At 42.0% G+C, this 21,527-nt stretch overlaps 1 protein-coding gene across 5 annotated transcripts in view; it reads left to right on the forward strand.

The window, feature by feature from the left end:
• Positions 1-21,527, forward strand: part of nhsl2 (NHS-like 2) — a 266,381-nt gene that overhangs the window by 111,865 nt on the left and 132,989 nt on the right. The window contains exon 1 of one of the 5 annotated variants that reach the window (XM_049569287.1): positions 1,568-1,653. The exons of the other annotated variants lie outside the window; for them this stretch is intronic. Coding sequence (XP_049425244.1) covers positions 1,629-1,653 — 25 coding nt within the window. The 5' untranslated portion in view covers positions 1,568-1,628. Of the gene's footprint in view, positions 1-1,567; positions 1,654-21,527 lie in introns of those variants that run through there. 5 annotated transcript variants of the gene reach the window in all.

Here is a 21,527-nt window from a genome sequence, read left to right on the forward strand (position 1 = left end):
ATTGTTTTCAACCCTCAACATCCTTCACATGTTGAGTTCCAGATGCCTCCATCAGGGTGGGGGTTTAGTTTCCCCAAAGGTAGCACTAACTGATACAGATTGTCCTTTGTTCCATCTGCAGTTGTTTTTTTTAAACAAACTATAACCCTGGATGTCATGTCATCACTTACTCCTTTCCATGAATCATGATGGCAGTGAAGGAGATGGATCTGTGCACTGTTGTGTATGGTTTATTGTATGTGTTTGTGTCGGACTGCTGTCTCTAAAGCTAATTGCCTGTAGGGGGCATTAAAGGTTGTGTATCTTGAGTTCTGCTGCCCTGCTTTGGATAGTGCTAGATCCTGGCATTCTTATAGTTGGTTATTTCTCAGCAAACTATAGTTGGGCATATAAAGTCATAGCGGTGCATGGTGGTACAGTGATTAGCATTGTCACATCACAGCAAGAGGGTTCCTGGTTCATACCTGAGGTTGGGGGTTCAATCCAGAGTTGGGGAGCCCCTCTGTTTGGAGTTTGCATGTTCTCCCCCTGTCAGAGTGGGTTTTCTCCAGGTACTCCAGCTTCCTCCCACAGTCCAAACACATGCAGGTAATTGGTGACTCTAAATTGTCCGTAGGTGTGAATTTGAGTGTGAATGGTTGTCTCTCTATGTGCCTGGTGACCTGTCCAGGGTGTACCCCGCCTCTCGCCCAATGTCAGCTGGGATAGGCCCCAGCCCCTGAGAGTGCTAACAGGATAAGCGGTTATAGATAATGAATGAATAAAAGTTCATTCTTGATCCAGGAAATTGTAGTTTGACAGAATACCTTAACTCAAAGGCCACTTATTTGCTTTTTCCTTGCACTTTCAACAACATTTAACTCTTGGACTATGGATTACATTGAACTTCATCATTTTTATGACTTTTACAATATCGGCACATGGCAAATAGTTTGTAGAACATTGTGGTCATTGCAAATAAACTGCGGTTAACTATGGCTACAGTTAGACAACGGCAACACTTCGTTAGGGTTAGGGGAAGATTGGCTACAGTTTTTTTAAGTGACAATTAGATTGACTGACGTAATAAGTGGCCTGCCACATGAAGGAAATACTTCCTGGATTAACACAGGATCTTGGCGCTGAACACAAACTGTGAGCTGCAGAATTGGCTGATATGAGTTTAATTCGTAGGAATACCGGCACACACAAGTTATCTACAGTGGATAACTTTCAGATCTTTCATTCTTGCTGGTACACAGACTATTGGACAGATCTGTTAAAAACTTTGTAGAGTCCTTTAAGGTGAGAGCTGGAGGGGAGAGAGGGGAAGGAGTAGGGGAAGTGTTAGGACGGGAGAAGAAGAAAGGAAAAAAAAGAAGGGGGAGGCACAACACCCGGCAGCATCAGTTTCCTCCCTTTCTCTCCTCTCACACCACGAGAGCAAACGCACTTTCCTTGCAGTTTCTTTCTTTCTTGCCTTCCATTCTTTCTTTCCCCCTCTCCTTCTTTATCTTTGCCTGCTCGTAGCCACAGCCTGAATGAGTCACTGGGTTTACTCCTCTTATCCTCCTCCTCTTTCCCTCTCCACTTTTCCATCTGAGTTTACATGATAGCTTCTGTGCCGGAGAAAGTTAAGGAATACAGACATGGAGGTTTTCTGGGCCAGGACAGGTAAGAGCAATGGGAATGGTTTATTTTTTCGAGGGATTCACGTTGGGGTTTTGAGAAGTTGGAGCAGGGAGTGGAGTGGTACTAGAACGAGGAGGGCAGCTTCTTCTCAGGATAAGAAAAGCGCAGGAATGTTACACTTGACATTAGCGAGGGTAACGTGACCATGTGTTTGCATCGTCTCTGTTCGCTTGCAGCATTATATGCATTTGTCTCGGCTGTGGCTGTGGTGATTTCTGGTATTTTGGGGCACATGTACAGACAAAGAACTCTGTTCTTGAACGTCACACATTGCAGAGGCATCATAGCTGCTGGTTGATATGAATGTGTGTGTTTGTGTGATGAGGTATCACACACTTGTGAGAGGCAGAGGCACTGTAATACCTTGTGTTTGTCTTAAAACTGAGGCATTTAACAGGTTGGTAAATAAAGAAAGCATTTAGTGATGCAGAAGCACATGAAAATATGTAGTACACAGTAAATGACAAATGTTTAACTTTATGTTTTGAAAAGAAAATCTTAGATTAAACCCTTTAAATTTTAAGTTTTTCCCTTTTATTTCCTCTTAAGTAGCTTCATGGTTGGAAAATCATCTTATTCCACACTGTCTGACAGAGTTACTGCAAATATACAAACCAAAGACTCCATAGCCGCACTGCTCGATCACATGGAAATATTTTTGACATGTCTCGTGTATCATTTTATGTTTGGGATCTTTGGAAACTTGCAGATCTCCCCTAGAATTTAAAGGCCTGTTGAATTGAAACCGTGTTTGGTTTCAAACATATGGTCATGTTTTAAGTTTTGATTGCAGACTTGCATGCGTACATGTGACAGACAGACAGCTTAGTGTGTGTTCATGTGTGTGTCATCGCCTCTGAAAGGCTCTTTGTGTGTCGAGGAGACCACACTTTGCACTTTGTTCGTCTTTTTCGCCGTCGAAAAGTCTTCACACATGCCTGTTAAGAAGCCACAAGGTCAGCTGAGGTCATCTGTGTGTATGTATGTCTCAGTGTGGTTTTGTGTGTGTGTGCCTGTGTGTGTGTGTGTGTGCTTGCTACTTTACACTCACACACACATGCACTGGTTTGCCTATGTTGCTGAAAGTGCATTTTGACTCTGGCTTGGTCTCAGTGTGGTTTTGTACGCAGCTACAATGGTTTCCAATAGAGCAATTATTGTAATATCCAATACACACACACACGCACACGCACACGCACACACACAGCCGTGGCTTAGCTTTCTACCATTTTACACTCCACTATGGAAAAATGAAGCAAGGCATGAACCATGACACACACACACACACACGCACAGTCACATGCTAGCAGCACACATACACACAGTATTTCACACACTTATACATCACGCTCAGCTCCATGACAACACACTCACACACATGCATGCTTCTCTCATTATCTCTCTCTCTCTCTCTCTCTCTCTCTCCGTGTCTTCCGCCCGATCTCCCCGCCACTGCCCAGTTTAATACGAAAATGAAAGGGAAAAGAAATCAACTCTCATCGAATTTTTATGCAGATGAGTTGCTAAATGTGGCGCCTCGATTGTCGGATCAGCGGCGGCTGCAACGTGTGATGGATAGAGTGATGGGTGTGAGACCGAGGAGTGAGACAGAGAGGGAGGGGAGGGTGGCAATGATTGGAGGTGAAGAAGAAGTAGTTTGATAATTTATAAGCCATTGAAAACATAAGCAATAAAGCCAAACACTCCGTTTTATGTCTTTGTAAATTGACAGGATCCAATAGATAGAATATCTTAAAATATATATATATACACATTTTGTTTCTTACTTAGTTAGTTGCTATGCAGGCCTCAGGCAGAATCACAGTAAGTAAAGAAAGACAAATGAAAAGAAGATGGAGGACAGTGAGAAGGTCAGAGACTTACTTTAATGTTACAGAGGAAACAACAGGAAGAAAGAGAAGGTGATTTGTTCAGAGATAACAAGGTGGACTTCAGGCAGGTGTAATACATTTTCTGTTGCAGGTAGAAAGTCCTAACAGCAGCAGATACACAGGGGTGGAATATTACTAAGTACATTTACTCAAGTACTGTGCTCCATGGTATAGTGAAAAGCATTTACACTCAATTAAAACAAGATCTGAAATAAAGCATTTAAGCAGCCATAAGGGTGGCAGAGTGTCCAAGTTTAAGGTCAGATTATTCCATGCATATGGAGCACTGTAACCGTCTTCCTGGTCCAGTTCTGATTAAGGGAATCTGGAGCAACAACCTATTCTGTGAGCAAGTACCAAGATAACGTGAGGTCAGAGTTAAAAGGGATTAAATGTAAGGTGGAAGCATCTGCATCAAAGCTTGTACAAATGACAAATACCAATGCTGTTCCCGCCTCACAGCCAAATGTGGCCAGTCAACCTTTGGGTAAAGGTGGCAGTGATGGGTGCTGTAAGAATCACCTGTTATTAACCTTAGGGCTGAGTGGTAGACAACATCCAGTGATCCAGTGAAAGGAAAACAGCTCTTATTTCTGTACAGGAAGCCAAGTGATTGATGGTCTTTTCACAAAACTAGGCTGTTAATGCTGTAGGAAGATTTCTAAATTGGTGCTGTACGACCAGAGAAAACAAAGGGAAAGGGCATTGGCATTGGCTTTTGCTCAAGAGGTAGAAAACCTACAACTATCAGAATGCTAGTGGTCGTTAATAAGGTGGGCGTACTAGTAGGTAGATGGATTGGTTACTGAGGAGGAAGTGGTTATACTCTTCTGTATTCCAATGGCTTTCTGGTTGATATGTGGGTACACTGTAAAAGGCCAGAAAAAGATGTGTATATACCCCATATACCTGAATATACCCTCCACCTGAATCCTGCATGAATCCATTTTTGACAACTCGCACTTGCCCATACCAATAAAGCTCAGTACCAGAACCGAGCTGTTTACCCTTCATTATAGCTAAGTCAAAGTCCAGCGACCCGGAATTTAACATACCCAGGCTACAGTCACATTAAGCTGGGTTCTATGTTCTTGAATTACAAATCCAGTGGAGTAAAAGTCTCTTTCATTGGCTGCGCTCGATGCTGGATCGGTGAAAACATTCTGTGCAATCACTGCCAGGTTAGGAAACATTCTAGCATGCATCCTTCGCCACCATAAAACCTCAAAAGGATCCTCCTTAGGTGTCTTGAGCTCAGTGTAGGCTGCCACCTTATCCTCAGGCTGCAAAGTTTCACTGCTGGAGTCCTCCACAATGGTGACAAATGTGACGAAGGGGTCAAAGGTTCGACTTGTGTCATTGACTTTCCAATTAAAAGGAATTGTGGCTTGATAATAGTGAGTTAGATGTCAAAATATTACACATATACTGCACATTCATTTGTTTGTAGCTCATTTTTACCTGTGCCCGTACCCATGAAATTATATATGTAAATGTATTTTTTTTCCCATCATACAGCTTTTTGTAGGTTACCTGTTGGGTACCTGACATGGTCTCCACTACATCACTGGCTGCACTGGGCCAATAAACACTCCTGCTGGTGGGTGACGAAATGTGAGCTTGTCCGTTTAGACACAGGAAATAATATGGTTTCCAGGCAACAAACGGTAATGAACAATTTCGACATTTTAGGTTAGAAATAGTAAACACAATGATCTGAGTTTGACATCAATGGGTGGTTCTCCTTCTTGATCTGCTTCTGTATTCTTTGTGTCTGTGGTGGTGAACATACAAAAATGTGGAACTACAATCTGTAGTTTGAGCAATAGCCCCAGAACTAGCGAAACACATCATCTGCCTAACCACCCAGAGATGGGTGTTGGTAAGATAGAGGGAAGTTTACCACAGTTCATTTACACAAAAATACCAACGTTGTTATCATACAGAGCTGCAGTACTTGTGCTTTACTTCCATTTTACACTAGTTTATACATTTCAAAGAGATTTTTTTTTCCACTACATTTATTTGATACGTGCAGTTACTGTTTACACATTAAAACACAATATGCTTATATGATATGTTGCATCACCATACTGCTGATCTACTAAGTAGTATACAAATATCTAAACTTGGCTCCACATTGAGGAACTACACACTGAAATGCACTACATGTATTCAAAGCAATAAAAGCAAAATAATAGAATATTCTCGAAAGGAACCATTCTGCATGAGTGCAATGAGTACTTTTACTTTTAATACTCTCAGTACATTTCACTGATACTGCTAATGTACGTTAACTTAGCCTAAGTAAAATTTTGAATCGAGTATTTTTACTATGGCAGGCTATTTCTACTTTTAATCATGAAAAGGTTGTGAGTTCTTACTCCACTGCCGATATGTCCCTTCTCTCTCCGTCAGACCAGCACATGAGCCTGATATTTGTAAATTTCAAAGCCTGTAATGTTTACATGCTGTGTGTGTGTGTGTGTGTGTGTGGGTCTGGGAATCTAAATTAAATGAGCATGTAAATGATGATGGCTTTGACCTGCGAGTGACTTTCCCTTGAGTATTTTGGCTCCAAATCAGCTGTGTGTGTGTGTGTGTGTGTGTGTGTGTGTGTGTGTGTGTGTGTGTGTGAGACAGAGAGAGAGTGTGTGTGAACCAACCACATCTTCTCATTTTGACTCCAGCAGTCTCGTTCAGTTTTCCAATTATTTTCTTGTCATAAATTAACCAGCAGACATTTGCTTTAAGAATTACAGCATTAAAACCACTCTCATGTCTGAGTGCTCAGTGTGAAGCTAGAGCTAGCTGTGATTAGCTTAGCCTAGACAGGAAGAGAACAGCTAGCCTGGTTCCCCTTGAAACCACAAATAACAAACTTTTTTGTTTGTTTACAGATTAAACAAACCAGATACAGTGTGTGAAGAGTTAGTGAGCTTTACAGGTGTTGGTAGGTGTATTTTTAAACTTTTGGCGAGGCTAACTCCCCCCTCCCCCCCGCTTCCTATCTTTAGGCTAAGCTAGGCTAATTGTGGCTAAAACACAGGCTAAGTGTGGTATTGGTCTTCGTATTTCACTCTCTGCAATAAAGCAAATAAATGTGTTTCACAAAATGTATAAATATGCTAATTTTTTAAAAAAAAATAAATTCAGTGGTGAAACTATTAATTGGTCAATTAATCAAAAATGAATCCAGAGTTAAAATAAACATACTGTACACAGTACATTTTACTGTTCTGTGTGTCGTTAATAGGAAAAATATTTGACTTTTCCCCTAAGGATGAATGTCTCTAGCTACTTTTCACCACCCTTAAATTCTGAAAATTAGAAATTCACCTTATAGCTCGATGAAAGTTGTAACATTTGCTGTTATAAATATGCAAGAAATTATGCATTTAATGTTTTCATTCAACCTGCTACTGTTTTTAAAGTTTGTTGTTAAAGGTATTGATATTTGAAGTAAAGAAATTCAGTATAATATAAACAAACAAAATGGCAACAAAATATGAACAGCATAAGCATATAGATATTTACACTGTTTAAAATACAAAAAAAGAAAAAGCTCATCAGGTCACTGCAGAGGGATCTGCTGTTATTAGAGCTGTCTGTCAGCTGAACAGGAAGTAGATGGAGTGCTGTTTCCTGTCAAATTCTCCTCAGAGACAATGGCTCCTGAAAGTAATCTGACCGACAGCGTACAGCCCTTGAGGGCCAATACATGTGTGTTTGTGTGTGTGTGCATTGGCCTGTGGTGTAATGGGAGGTGGTCTGTGCAACATCAACCCACCGAGAAATCCAGTCACACACACACACACACACACGTATACTGACACAGTGTGGGAATAATCCGAAATGAAAGGCAGGATGAAAAGAAAACACATTCTTTATGAGCAGTGTTGTGGGTGTGAGTCGCAGCGGGAGCTGGTATCAGTCGCCTGGTGCCGGTGGGGTTTTGTAGTTTGCCGTCAGACAAGGTTAACTCTATCAAAGCATGCTGGAACTACAGGAAGTAGCGCCAAAACAAATCTGAAGGCCTGGCAGCTGGTGATAAGGTGCCTGTGGGGATTGTAGTCTGTTCTGACAGATGAGGCCAACTGTCAAAGTGGGCCAGACAGGAAGTGCAGCTCTGGATCTCCACCAGCAACAAAAATATTATTATAGCGATTAATCTGATTGGTAAATATGACAAATATCACTCTGTTACATCAATGACTTATTGGGAATTTGTTTACAAAATGACTGGGTACATCTACTCAAGGACTGTACTTAAAAGTCCACTGTGTCAGATTTAAGGGAATTTAATTCCATCTAGTAGTGAGGACTGCAGGTCCTGGTTCCTTCAATTTTCACTGTTCAAAACAAACAGACCAAGTGATTTAAACTGGTGGAGACACTGAATAAAGCAGTTTCAGGTTACAAATCAATAATTCTCCAACACTGTTTGGCTTGTTGGAGCCAGGCTGAGAGTCTTGCACCTGCCAGTGTCTGCTTACCTTTTTCTGAGCTAACTTAAGATTCAGGGGCTGGTTGCACAAAACACCTCAAGTTAAGATTTTCTTTCAAGTCCTAGTTAAGGTTCCTCGTAATAAAATTGGTTGCACAATACACCCTGAGGTATTCTTCAAGTATTTAAAGTTTTCTTTTGTCTTGGTTCTATACTTGAGGAATACCTAGACCGTTGCACAAAAGACCTTAGCAACCAAAGCAAGGTTAAACACAAACAGCAAAACTTAGGGTAACTCTGACTCTATAATAATTGCAACACGTCCGAGTTTATGGTGCTAAATGAAAAATACAACTAACACACCCTGAGAAAGGTGTACTGCGACCAGGAGAACCCGATGGATAAGCTTTTGATTTTGTACTATAGTTTTGACTGAATTAATTTTTGTTGCGTCTTGCTTCAATCATTTTGTTTTCTGGTGGTTTGGGGATCAAATTGACTTTGTAGTTTGTGCTTTCTATGATTGTATTCCTCCAGATGCACAATCTTTTCCTCCTCTGACCAATATTGTTTTCTTGGCTTCTCTTCATCTACCATTTCTTTCACTATCTAACTATAAGCCAACTTTGTGAGACGATAACAGGCATCACAAGCGTGAGTCCAAATGAACAATCTTCATGGAAACTTTTGCTGCTGTAAAACATCTTTTAACACAGTAAATGAGATAATGTTTTTCCTTAACTAAAGGAACCTTTAAAAAGATTTTGTGCAACTGTGTAAGTCCTCTTAGCTGAGGAGAAATTAAGCCTTAAGTGTCATACTTAAGGTGAAAAATTGAGGTGTTTTGTGCAACCAGTCCCAGAAGTTCAGGAGGTTTTTACTGGGAGCTGAATTATTTGCTGAGGTCTCTTCCTCTCCAAAACAAACTGACCAGGTGATCAAAACTGGTAAAAACACACAACATTATAAGTGTCTTTCTCCAACACTGTTTGGCCTGTCTGCCATGAGCACCTGTCAATAACGTAAGATAAAGTCAAATTTTATTGTCCCCGAGGGGCAATTTGAGTAATCATTAGTACAACGAAACAGGCAGTGCAATCATGGACAGATAAGATAAGAAACAAGCAATAGCTGATGGGACAAGATGATCTGTAACGCTTAGTGCTGCATGTAGGGAGGCAAAACCTCCGCCCTGATGGAAGCATCTGAAACTCAACATGGAGGGGATGTTGAGAGTCTGAGACAATAGATGAAGATTTAGAGGTGACCCTCTCTTCATACAGATGCTGTAGGTTATTAAAAGTAAATAAGTAAGTCAGATGCAGATGTTAAGAAGGTTTTTACTGGGAGCCAAATTATCTGCAGAGGTCTCTTGTACTTGAGTATTTTTCAATTTACACTTCAATTTACACTTGTGCTTCTGCTCCACTTAATCTCAGAGGACAGAGAGGACAACGTAAAGTTTGAGCTCCAAGACCCTAAAATCCCCCTGCAGAGCTGAGAGGCGCCGCAGAGTTGGCAACCCCCTTCACATTAAATATTACTTTTGATCAATACCTCATATAAGAGTATTGATTGGTGCAGCTTTGAAGCATCTGTAAGTTTCGTTTTTGAAGGGAGATTGTGATTGCTCGGCTGGCTGAGAGGCACAACATGTAGATCATGATCACATCTTCGTCTCTTTCTCTGCTTGGACTTTAATTTCATATTAAATCAAGACTTTTCCCAGAGAAAGTTCTTCCTTGTCCTTAAAAGCACCTGATGCAACACCTACTTCATGCCGCACTGACACCTTTCAGCATGATGATTTGTTAGATGACCCCTACACTGCTTTTTGTCCCCTTCTCCTGTCACAAGCGGTTTATAGGTTTAAATAAATGAGCGTCCACATCTGTTATCCAGCTGTTTGCCGTACTTGGAATACAAAAATCAACCTCTCCATCTCTGACCTAGGGAGAAGTTTATAACTCAGACTAAACACAAAAAGCCCACGGATAAAAAAAAAACCCAGGTACATGGTAAAAATAAGAGTGTTTGTGGAAATTAAATATTGTAGTAGGATAACAGCTTGTTGAATGGCACAAGGCCAAAATAGAAGCACAGCGTGTCTCTTCCTGTTAGAGCAGCGTGTCTTGTCTTTGCTGTTGGTTGTTTGCAGTTTGCAGCATCAAATATTTAAAGCATCACAAGTGTTGTTCAGCATAAAATGTTAAAGCGACATCATGTACTGCGGTCGTGTCGCGTTTAAAGTCAGAGATAAACACCACTGGTATGTATGACTTGTGCTGAGGCTGCCTGAAGTGTTTCTCTGGTTTGTCGTGTTGCGTTTAAGAGACGCAGCCTCAGTGGGAAATGGGATTTACTTCAATCTGGTGTCATGTGCTTGTCATTTACTCTCCTCTCAAGCTTTTATTTTGAAACTCTGTGTATCTGTGTGCAGATGTTTTTTGCTTGGATGGGTACTGACAGCTGTTCTGATTTCGTTTGTGTGTGTGTGTGTGTGTACAGTACACCTTGGACCATCTGTGTCCCGATGTAGACAGCAGCAGGGCTTGGGTACAGCTCCAGGGTCAGTGTGTGTGTGTGTGTGTGTGTGTGTGTGTGTGAGGTAAAGTGATAAAGGAAGATTGATGGACTACGGCAGGATGAGTGTGTGCTGACCTCCGTTGATAGGGTGAACAGGTCATGGAGATGAACCTCGTCAGGAAGGGAAAGACTGTGTGTGTGTGTGTGTGCTGGGCAGGGTTGCAAACATAAATGAGTATAGCCATTGACCTTGGGGGACCAATGACATCACTTCCTGTCTGCTTGCCGCAGTCTTTTCCTCTGGGGCGAGAGGTGGGACACACACACAGAAATACAAACCTCTCCCTTGGTTCCTTATGTATGTATACATACACACACACACACACACACCAACTTCCTGACCTCTGGCAGAAGTAGCTGAGTCAGAGGTGGCGGCCCTGCCCAGTGATATCTGCAGAATCTGCGTGTTATCAATCACTGTGATAAATAATCAGGGACTGTTTGTGGGTGTGTGCAGTGTGTTTGGTGTCTGAATTTAAAGCTGCAGTCTGTGAAGTGACACACAGCCCATCCCAACAATCTGGAGTGGAGTGAGTGGAGTGTGTTGAGGTTACAGAGCAGGCTGAATGGGATTGACCTCAGGTAAATTAAAGGTAAAACTTTACTGGAGAGCTCAGTGTTCTCTGTAGTTTTGTAGCTGTGTGGAACATTTTCTGTATATACCAACTCAAAACCTAACCCCGAGCCCCGATATGAAAATGTGTGAGTGTCATTTGAAATCCAATGTCAGCTCAAGGTCCACTTCCTACCTTCTCCTGAACTATGGACCATATCACATCTTCTCATCTTCATCAACAGTCTGACCAGTTGTCATGGAGCTTGAGATTTTTTAACTCAACTGACCAAACTCCATCCATCCTCGAGCGATCACATCCTTGGTGTGGTTCGTTTGGATAGGTGTCAACACAGCAGTCACTCTCAGGTGTGGTCCAAAACAATCGGACCGAGATCTTGTTGGGGAAATTGTCTCAGTGTGGTCACAAAGTAACTCTGCTCAGTTTTGGTAAGGTTTGGTGCTGGTGAGAACATAATCCAACCTTGATCCAAACCACCTGGAGGCTTGTGTGTTCTTTGACAACCAAAGAGCCAGTGTTTGGCCTTTCTATTCATGTCAGTGTAAACAGGCGTAGGCTGTGTGAGCATCTCACCATGCCACATTTCAGGAGGGCTGATGTGCATCTCATCCTCAACTGTCTTGCTATATGCGCCCCTTAGTAACTCCAGTCCAGTCCAGTGAGCCTCACTTTCAAACTGTATTCTGATAACTAGGGTGCTTTCAGACCTAGAGTTGGGGCCTGTCCCAATACCCACTACCCCCCTAGAAATACCCACTTGCACTTGGTTGTGCGCGTTCACGTTTAGGCTAGTGGTGTCCCAAAACAGAACTGAAGTAGTGGAAGTGGTTTCCAACACTTAAAATCCACCCTAGATTCCAAGGGAGCCCTGACCCACAATTTGAACGAAGTGGAAGATGAAATTTCCCAGTACACTTTGCGAAGTCAGCAACTTCGGCAAGTTTTGGAAAACAATTTGTTCCTGTACGATTGGAATGTTGGCTATACAAACAACATATGGTTGGACTAGCGTAAGCTCATCAGCAACTCGGTTGAACACAGCGTCAAAATATTTAAACAAATGGACTTACCCAAACAAAATCGATCAGAACTAGAAGACATTGTAGGAGCCTCCTGTTTTCAGCATGTCTTCTCCGTTGATTCATCAGACGGAGAAGAATAAACATAGCACACGCCACAACACAAGTGCTGGAGCTGGCATTTTCATTACGTCGTGACTTTGCGTGACGTATGCCTGCGTATCAGCCATGCTGATTTGCATGAAGGGTGTCCCATTTCTTAGGGAAAGATCTCTACCCTAATATTTCTCACTTCCCTCATCAAGGGTTATCTCACAAACGAGGGCACTCAATACCAAATGGAAGATTTAAGGGGTAGAAATGGGTCAGGCCCTTGCTTTGGTCTGAATCAGGGACTAATTTTGTTGCATAATTGCCTAGAGTTGGTTCGTGTTCTCACTGCAGCATTTACAAACGGACCAGATCAAATGCCTTGTGAGAGAAAGCTGCTCTTGATTGGTCAGAATTTCTATGTGGGAAAAATCCAGAAAGTAAACAAAACGTTGAAGAAGAGTACACTTGCAAGATAAATGTGACACTTTCTAATGTCACAATGGAGGGACAGCTACGCAGGTTGATTTTAGCGCTGATCATCGTGGACTATATTGCTGGCTACTCCAGGACTGTGAAATGCTCATGTTTAACCCAAACAATGTGTCATGTGACTGCAGTTGGTTCGGTTCGAGGTCGGAACACGTTCTCACCACAAATGAACCGCACCAAAGTTTGTTTGTAACTGGACCGAGACCACCTCTTCAAGAGGGTCTTGGTCTGGTTGTTTTGGTGCACACACAAGTGTGATTGCTGTGTTCACACCTGCCCAAACGAACCGCACTTAGGGGGCAAATGAGCTTGAGTTTGATTGAACCGAACCAAACGGCAGGTGTGAAAGCACCAGCAACCCTCCAGTTTCCAAGACATTTGGTTAAGCTGTTTGGCTGACTGGTGCCAAAGCTATGTTTGGGTTGGAAATTTTATGGCTGACAAATAAACCTTACTGTCCAAGTTCAATAAATGTTGAGCAAAAATTCTAAACTGTACATCTGCAACCTGATAGCTGAATCACTGGCTTGGCACTAATAAAAACCACAAACAAAACTGACCATAGTTTACCGTTGTTATCGAGTCTCAATCCATCAAATTTTCCTCCAGGTCTGGCCTGTTAACTCAGAGTTTAAACTGTGCAGTGTAGGCAGTGAAAGTCTTATTTGTGATCATGTCATTCATTAATGGTAATCAAACCAGTGTCTCAGCGTGAATGTGTTATTCATTTGTTGTTGAAAATGCTCGACGCAGCACCTTCAAACAGTCTACACTCCTGCACAGCACAAAGTATCGTGAGTCGGGCTGCTGACCTCATTTTGACTTAAATGATGTGAGATTATAACTGAAGGAGAGTTTTAAGGGGATCTGAAGGGATTTTGTAGTTCGGTAGACAAGTACAAATTAAGATAAAGCTCATATTTGGGTCGGGGAGCTCAAATAACACAAAGTCAGATGCTCGTACACAGCCTGCGGTGCGCCTGCAGAAAGTGAATGACATCAAAGATTAGGAATCCTGCTTCGGGATACAGCTTTTTAAACTTGAAGGGTTGACTGTCTGAAATCATCCCCTCTCTCTCGTTAAGGTGGATTTTACAGCTGATTGAAGCTCAGCGGGATTTTTTAATGATTGTGACTCATGCATTGGCAGTACTGTACATTAGATCATTGAGGTTATGAGATATTCCAAACCATACTCCTGGCACATCAGCGCATTTAAACAATCTGGATTTGTTTACTGTAACAGTATTTAAACTGCTATTTATTCAGGATTGTTGTGCATATTTGAGAATACACAACAGCTTGCTTTGCAATTATATAGTTGCACTTTTTTAGTCTTAGGAGCAGCCGAGTGCAGCTGCATCTATTAAGTTAGTCCCCTCATGCTGTAAAGGCCTTGCTCAGTGGAGTGAAGTGTTGAGTTAGGGGTGAGCTTGTCTGAGACGTCCTCTAAGGCCCTGTTTACACATGGTTTTAACATGTGTCTTGGGTTATCCGGTCACAAGTGGACAGCTCTGAGAAAGTCAGCTCACACCTGGCATTAAAATGTGACTCCACATGAGTCTCAAGTGACCACTTGTGATTGAATCTCACTTCCCTGCTTTATGTTGCTTTTAACCAGCGGGAGGCAGCAATGCACTTCCCATGCCTAGTCTGCTGGAAATTAAAGGGAGAAGAAGAAGAAGCTAATTTCCCATGCAGGAGAAGAAGTTTGCGAAAGACATTGGCATGCAGGAAAAATCAGACAGAGTGAATTCCTTGGCATGTTCTTCTTGTTGTTTTACAATGGAAAATGATACATTTGGGTGCAAATTAGTATGTACTTCTGCCTATCCAGAGGACGTCGGCTGTGTAGGTGGTCCTTCACTGTGACCCAGGCCACATATGCGTACACACTGCTGAAAGAATGTGGCCATATGCGGCTCACACCACCTTCTAATGTGGTCTGAACCATTGGATCTCATGGTGCATTGACTGCATTCACATCTACACTTGGAGCTGTCCACTTGTGATCTGATTACCCAAGACGCATGTTAATGCCCAAGGTATTCTCATACAATGGTTTGTATGATATCTTGCAAAAAAGCACAACTTTTTATGCAATATCTAGTAGAGATGCACCAATCCAGCTTTTTCAGTTTCGATACTGATCCCGATGCTGTGGCTTTGATTATCAGCCGATACCCGATACTGATCCGATACCTAAAAAGCTATATATGTAGAACAGAAAAGACTAGAGGCATCTGATGACTACACAGATAAAAGGAAACAAGATGAAACAGATTAATGCAATGATGAAATATTTATTTTAACAAAAATAAACAATTGTGTAACAGCATTTGAAATAGTGTGAAATACCTCCACACAGCAGATTCTCTTGCTCCATGACGTATGATGTAGCTTGTGTCGCATTAGATTTAAAGGGAAAGGATCGCCTCGGGTATAGGTTGCATTTTCTGATACCCGATCTGTTTTGATGATACTGGGGCCGATATTTGATCCAGATATCGGATCGGTGCATCTCTAATATCTGGCAAATTAGTACCCCACGAATGGCGTTGTCATGTTACATACCTAATGTAAAATGAAGCACTTGACGTAAAGTTATGTGGGTAAGGTTTAGGAAAACAATCATAGGTGGGCATCGCCACCTTACATAATTAATGTGAAGTTACACATGTTGGGTTTAGGAAAAGAAACAAAGTAACGACATTCCCTAAAATTACTCAAAGTTCACTTGGTTTCAAACACCAGTCTCCTGGGGCAGAGTCCTGTTTGTTTGACCCAAGTGACACCTCAACCTGCCTCTGAGACTTTTCTCTCTGTATACTACTTCCTTCTTTACTTCCATTAGTGCATAGGTTACATGAGCGCAGCCTTCTGGATTATGTGGGCTATAGACAAACTATTGGCTCATGATTACGTGGGTTATACAAATTCTGGGGCACTACTTTTCGTGGGTATACATATAAACCGTGTGTTAGAACAGCTTGTTAACAGGACCTGTGACACTAGGTTGCAAGGATTCATTGTCCTGCATTGTGTTAGCAGATTTTGCTGACACCTGGTAAAGAAATGTTTTTTTTAGTCTTTATGAAAGATAGTTACGCAATATTTTACCACTTTTCAGATTTGTTTTATAGCATTTTCAGCCTTTTTTCAGTGCTTCATCATGTGTTGCTGGAAATCATTGTTACCTGAAAGTGACCGGAAGCATCAAACTCGTACATGTCATGTAGGTGCGAACCATATCATATTATTCATTATACAACAGTTAGTTCCAGCCCTGCAATCTGATTGGTCGAGAGACAGTAAAACCGTGACGATATTGGAGTACAACATCACGGTTATTTCACTGTGTATGTATCACTCCGCCTCACAGCTGATTGCAATCAACAATCAAATCAAAACTGACGGTTAGTGTCAGTGAGGTCAGCAGTTGCATTGTAGGCTAATTAATTCATCCACTGTCAAACAGCCAAAAATATGGATTTATTTCCTAAAATAAGTTTTGAATTGAACTATGAATGGTCATCAGAGGAAGATGAGAGAGAGGAGAAGCTGAATCCATCTGAGCACACATCCAGGTTTGTCAGTGTTTCATCAGCGGAGCTCAATGACTTGGAGAAAAGCAACATACTGTCAGATCAGAAGGCAGAGTCGGCTGTGTGTGTGAAGCCACAGTCCACCATGCAGTCACCAGAGACTTATTTCACCGGCTGCACAATTAACGGAAAGGTGCAGATGAATGTGTATAAAGAGTAAGTGCCTGGCGCACCATGTCTGTGTTACATAGCAACGGTGACAGCGGAGTCCTGAGGGAACTATTTTTGTTGGCGGAAGACAAATAAGATTCTTAAATTACCTATTTTGTCCTCATTTTTCAACATTTCTTAATCAGCCTTGCTTATTTAACTGTTGAACTGTTGTATAAAAGCGATATCACACTCGAGCTTGTGATGTTGTACGGTGATATCGTCACGGCTGTGATTCGGTCGTAGGCACGAGGCCGCATCGTACAATATCACTCCCTCTCGTGTGATATTGCTTAATTACAAAACCAGTATAAATAGTAAAAAGCAACTGTGGCTAAGAGGTAGAGGGGGTTGATCACCAATCGGAAGACAGTTTGATCCCCGGCTCCTCCAGTCCGCATGTCAAAGTATCCTTGAGCAAGATATTGAACCGCAAATCGCTCCCAATGGCTGTTCCATCAGTGTGTAAATGATAACTGAGTAGCAGGTGGCACCTTGTATAGTAGCCTTGTGTGAATGTGTGTGTGAATGTGTGTGTGAATGGGTGAATATAACTTTACTAAAGCTGTCACTGTCAAGTAGACGGATCACAAGACGAATAACTCACAATCAGAAACTTTGATATTGATAATGTGGACTGTATCAGTGACTATGATCAGAGTTATTTTCAAGACAGAACACACAGCTCTGCCTCTGAGCTCAGCTGGGTTGTTTTGTGCAGTTATATGTGTTGACATCAGCCTTTAACTAAACCCTGCATATGGTGAGTCACTCATCTGTCCCTGACCACATCTATTATTCACTTCACTGTCCCATTATGATTTGATGAATCCATTTTCTACTGAAAGGATTAATATGTCGGAAAGGTGCGCCTTGCTGTGAATACTTGCAGAAACTCAACAGTGCTTCACTTAATTAGTGAAGAGTTTTAGTGCCCAGCGGAGCTCTGAACGCTGCATCAGAGGCTATTGCACATTTAAAACAGCACAGTTCTGCACGAAACACCAGATGTTGTAAAATGTTAAAATATGTTAAAATATATATTCAGTGGACACAGTTTATAACCTCTATGAAACACTAACACATCATTTATAAACACAACATGAATAAACCCAGCAGGTAACTGACTGTGTGAAGGGACTGAAATGCTTAGTCATTCATGCGTATGTCTGTGTGTATCTCCGTGTGTGTGTGTGTGTGTGTGTGTGTGTGTGTGTGTAAATCTCATGTGGCACTGCAGTTTCCCGCCAGGCTGATTAGGCTGTATCCACGGCAACCATGGTATAATAAGAGCGTGTACTGAAAATAATACGTAATAATTCCGAAATACAGACATTGTCTCCATGTGGCAGTTCTGAGGAGGAAGCCACTGTGTGTGTGTGTGTGTGTGTGTGTGTGTGTGTTTAAAGCAGTGAGTCACGTTAACTGTCTCCTTGTCCAGCTAACCATCAGAATTAAAGTGACGCAAATCTCTGCGTCAGTAATTAGCATAAAATTGGATCTTTGTTCCTGTTAGCAAACATGGCCGAACGCATCCATCTCTTCAATTAGGCCCCCGACTGACACACACACACACACACACACACACACACACACACACACACACACTTACCCAGCAGATAAGATAAGATCAGTACATTTATGGTGTGTCTTTTTAGGATGATATGTTTGCACACACACACACAGGGAGGTTGTATACATGAATACACTAGGATGCACACACACATATACACACACATACATACACAATACACACATACACACTCTCAAAATGGCCATTTGGCATGTCGATTGTTTTGTTTGTGTTCAGTTCAGCAGAGCTTATTCTCCATGGTGGCTGAGCCAGGTGGATTAGTCCTGTGATTACACGTGCACACACACACACACCTCCTCATTACACTCAATTCCGTTACTCCACCCTCTCGCTTGTCCCCCATTTTGTGTGTGTGTGTGTGTGTGTGTAATGAAGGAGATATGACAGCGGAAGACAGAGGGGAGTGGATGGAAAGCTCTGGGGAATAACTGAGTGGTGACAGAGAAAGAAGTGGAAAGGAGGAACTTTGTGTGATTTCGGGAATAAAAGATGAAGTCAGGCGAGACGTGGAAAGAGAGAGGAAGGAAGAGTGACTTAGAGGGAGAGGGCGGAGGAGGATAAACAAGTGAAAGGAAGGAGGGTGAGGAGAATTGTGGCTCATGTCACTATAAATTACTTCCAGGCTCTAATAACTGCAGACAGCCAGTACACCCTTTACGTCAGTGTGTGTGTGTGTGTGTATTGAATCAGGAACTGTATTTGTGTGATTGCATTTGTCTTCGATTGCTTGAGATGCCAGAGACCCACCGGTCTGTGAGTAAATGGTCTCGCAAAACATTTATCAGAGTAGGAAGTCTTAACAGATTCTCTATATTCAGGGTCCGTAATGATGATGAAGTATTTTGGCTTAATTACTTCAAGCTAATGCAACTGTAAATTAGATTTCTGTCGACAGAGTTTTTGGCTTTGTGTTTTTATTTGAGGACTTTTATGGTAAATGTAATAGGATACACACAAATTGTGTTGTTTCATCAGAAAGCATGTATTGATTTAGCAGTCATTTCGTGCTGTATCAAGGTTTAAAATAATGAAAGATTAAAGTATAAGCTAACAAAGCAAAGGATTTTCTTCATATTAATATTGTCAACAAATCACGTGAACCGTTAAGCCCAGTTCAGACCAAAGATTCGCGACGAGATGAGTTGAAACAGGTAACTACTTGCAGTGCCTGCAACGTTCTAATAACCTGCCAGTTCACACCAATGCAACTGAGATGGTGTATCATCTCTATGCAACAACTCTCTGCACTTTAGTTCTGATTTCCAGTTTTTCAGACTTATTTTGTGGCTGAATATAATTTGTAGCTTCTTGAGATATGAATGAGGATAGTGATAGTGAGATACTGGCTACAGCTGCATTTGTAGTAGTGATGAAATGGCGAAAAACAGAAACAAAACGAGCATCAGATGGACTGTATTCATAATAAATAACAATACAATACAATAATATGAATAACCAGCGCCAGTTAATCAGTCAATAAGGATGTGTGTGGGTAAGGGGGTATAACCACATAGAGCGAGCAGCAGCAGTGATCCATCATCTGGACGGAAACAGAGAGCTCGGTGGGGACGAAGCACCTGCCGCAACAAGTGAAAATGTCGTCTGTGGTCATTCTAACTTGACCAGTGGACTTCACCACAAGCTGATTGGCTGAAAAACATTTGAGGTGCTTTACGTTCTCAAACCAAACGCTGGTGATTTGACCAACTGAGTTGCAGGTGACACCATCAGCTGGCTTGAGTTGAGCTCAGACCGGTAGTGATGGCCAAATGAAGCCTCATGAACCACTTTCTGTATTTTCTGACCCCACCAGATGGCGCTCTTGGTTTAAAGATAAAGGCTAAAGGACTTGAAATGAAGTGTGCTTTCAAACCTTTGTTGAACAGACAGCGCCATCTGGTGGCTTCAGAAAATAAAGACAGTGGTTCACGAGGCCTCATTTGGCCATCACTACAGACCGGTCAGTTCACACTGCTGCAACTGCAACAATGGTTTAGTCTTGTTGTGAATCTTTGGTCTGAACTGGGCTTAACTTTCTCACTTCAGTACCATGTTTTCAGCTCTCAGCCCAAAGTCCAATTTTTAAAAAGGGCTCAGTAATTTGTTTAAACAGCGGTGACTGTAGTTTTTAGCAAACCTTACTCAAACAGATGTAAATAGTCCAATTGTTTGGGACTATTTTCAGTGGTGGAGTGATCCACATTTGGTTCTCTAGTGAGTACTTGTGGCAGCAAGACTCGGTGAGACTGAAGCCATTTTTAAATAGGAAAGTCCAATCAGTCTTTTTTCAGCATTGGCAGTATAAAAACAAAATCAGGGAGTGCAGCGAAATGCCGCCTACCTAATTTTGTTTATACAGAATGCGCCTTTTTTGGGGGGCGTGAGCAAGTAACAAAACGTGTAGCTCAGCGTGTGACGTAAACAGTGATGTGGGAGGGAAGCCGCGGCTCGTCAGTCCTTTGGCAATTCTCTTGTAAATTGGCCCGTTCTTCACCATCCCCGTCATCTGACGGTTAATGGCCTCTTCGTTTGCGAGGACAAGGAGGGTGCACAATTTCTTGTCTCCCCAGCTGCTCATCTTAACAGTGACTGTCAGGTTTGCATTTCCCTCTTGCTACTAGCTCCTCCCACAAGTCCCACAAGTTTTTAAACCAAAAGGGTTCCGCCAATATGACTACCCTACGAGGTGGAAAAGTGGGCACCTCGGATCAACTCGCCAGTCTGGCTCTGTGTGTCTAAATGCTCGCAGCCTGCCGGCAAAACGGCCCAACATTCGCCAAAAATCTAGCAGTGTAAAAGGGACTTGAGTCAAAAGAAACTACAGTGTAAGTCATTCATGTGTTTTTATTCATTTATGACCAACAGTGGAGCTTAATGCACAGAGGAAGATGATATATCAGGTTGTGAACAGACAATACTTGCTTAAAACACAGTGGCGTAGCTGCACATCGTGTAATGTGCATCATGTGCTGCCCCTACTCCAAAAGGACGTGTTGTGCTGCAGCACGTCAATAGAAGACCAAGTACAGTTATTACTACTTTTATTAAAAGAACTGTACTTCTTCTACACACTTTAGTTAATGTGTGGACATCCACTAACTAAACTTGATTTTTCACCTAAAGAGAGAACTGGCACACCCGGCAATATCTTTTTTGCCATTGTCTTCATAATAACAAGATTGTGGGTCATAGAGCTTGAGATATTTATTAAACTTCCTCAACCCTTCTACTACACACAAGAGACAGCAACAGCAAAAGTTCTCTTTATATATTCATGGTAAGTGGAGGAGTCGAGCTGTCAGGGGAGCAGAGAGGAGCTGTGAAGAAAACAGTGTGTTTAATTCAAGGGTGGCGAGGCTGGAAATAGGACAGTGGCATGAAGTGATGCGGCATGGTGCATCCATGA

This window comes from Epinephelus fuscoguttatus, linkage group LG23, assembly GCF_011397635.1.
Source record: "Epinephelus fuscoguttatus linkage group LG23, E.fuscoguttatus.final_Chr_v1".
Classification (NCBI taxonomy): domain Eukaryota; kingdom Metazoa; phylum Chordata; class Actinopteri; order Perciformes; family Serranidae; genus Epinephelus; species Epinephelus fuscoguttatus.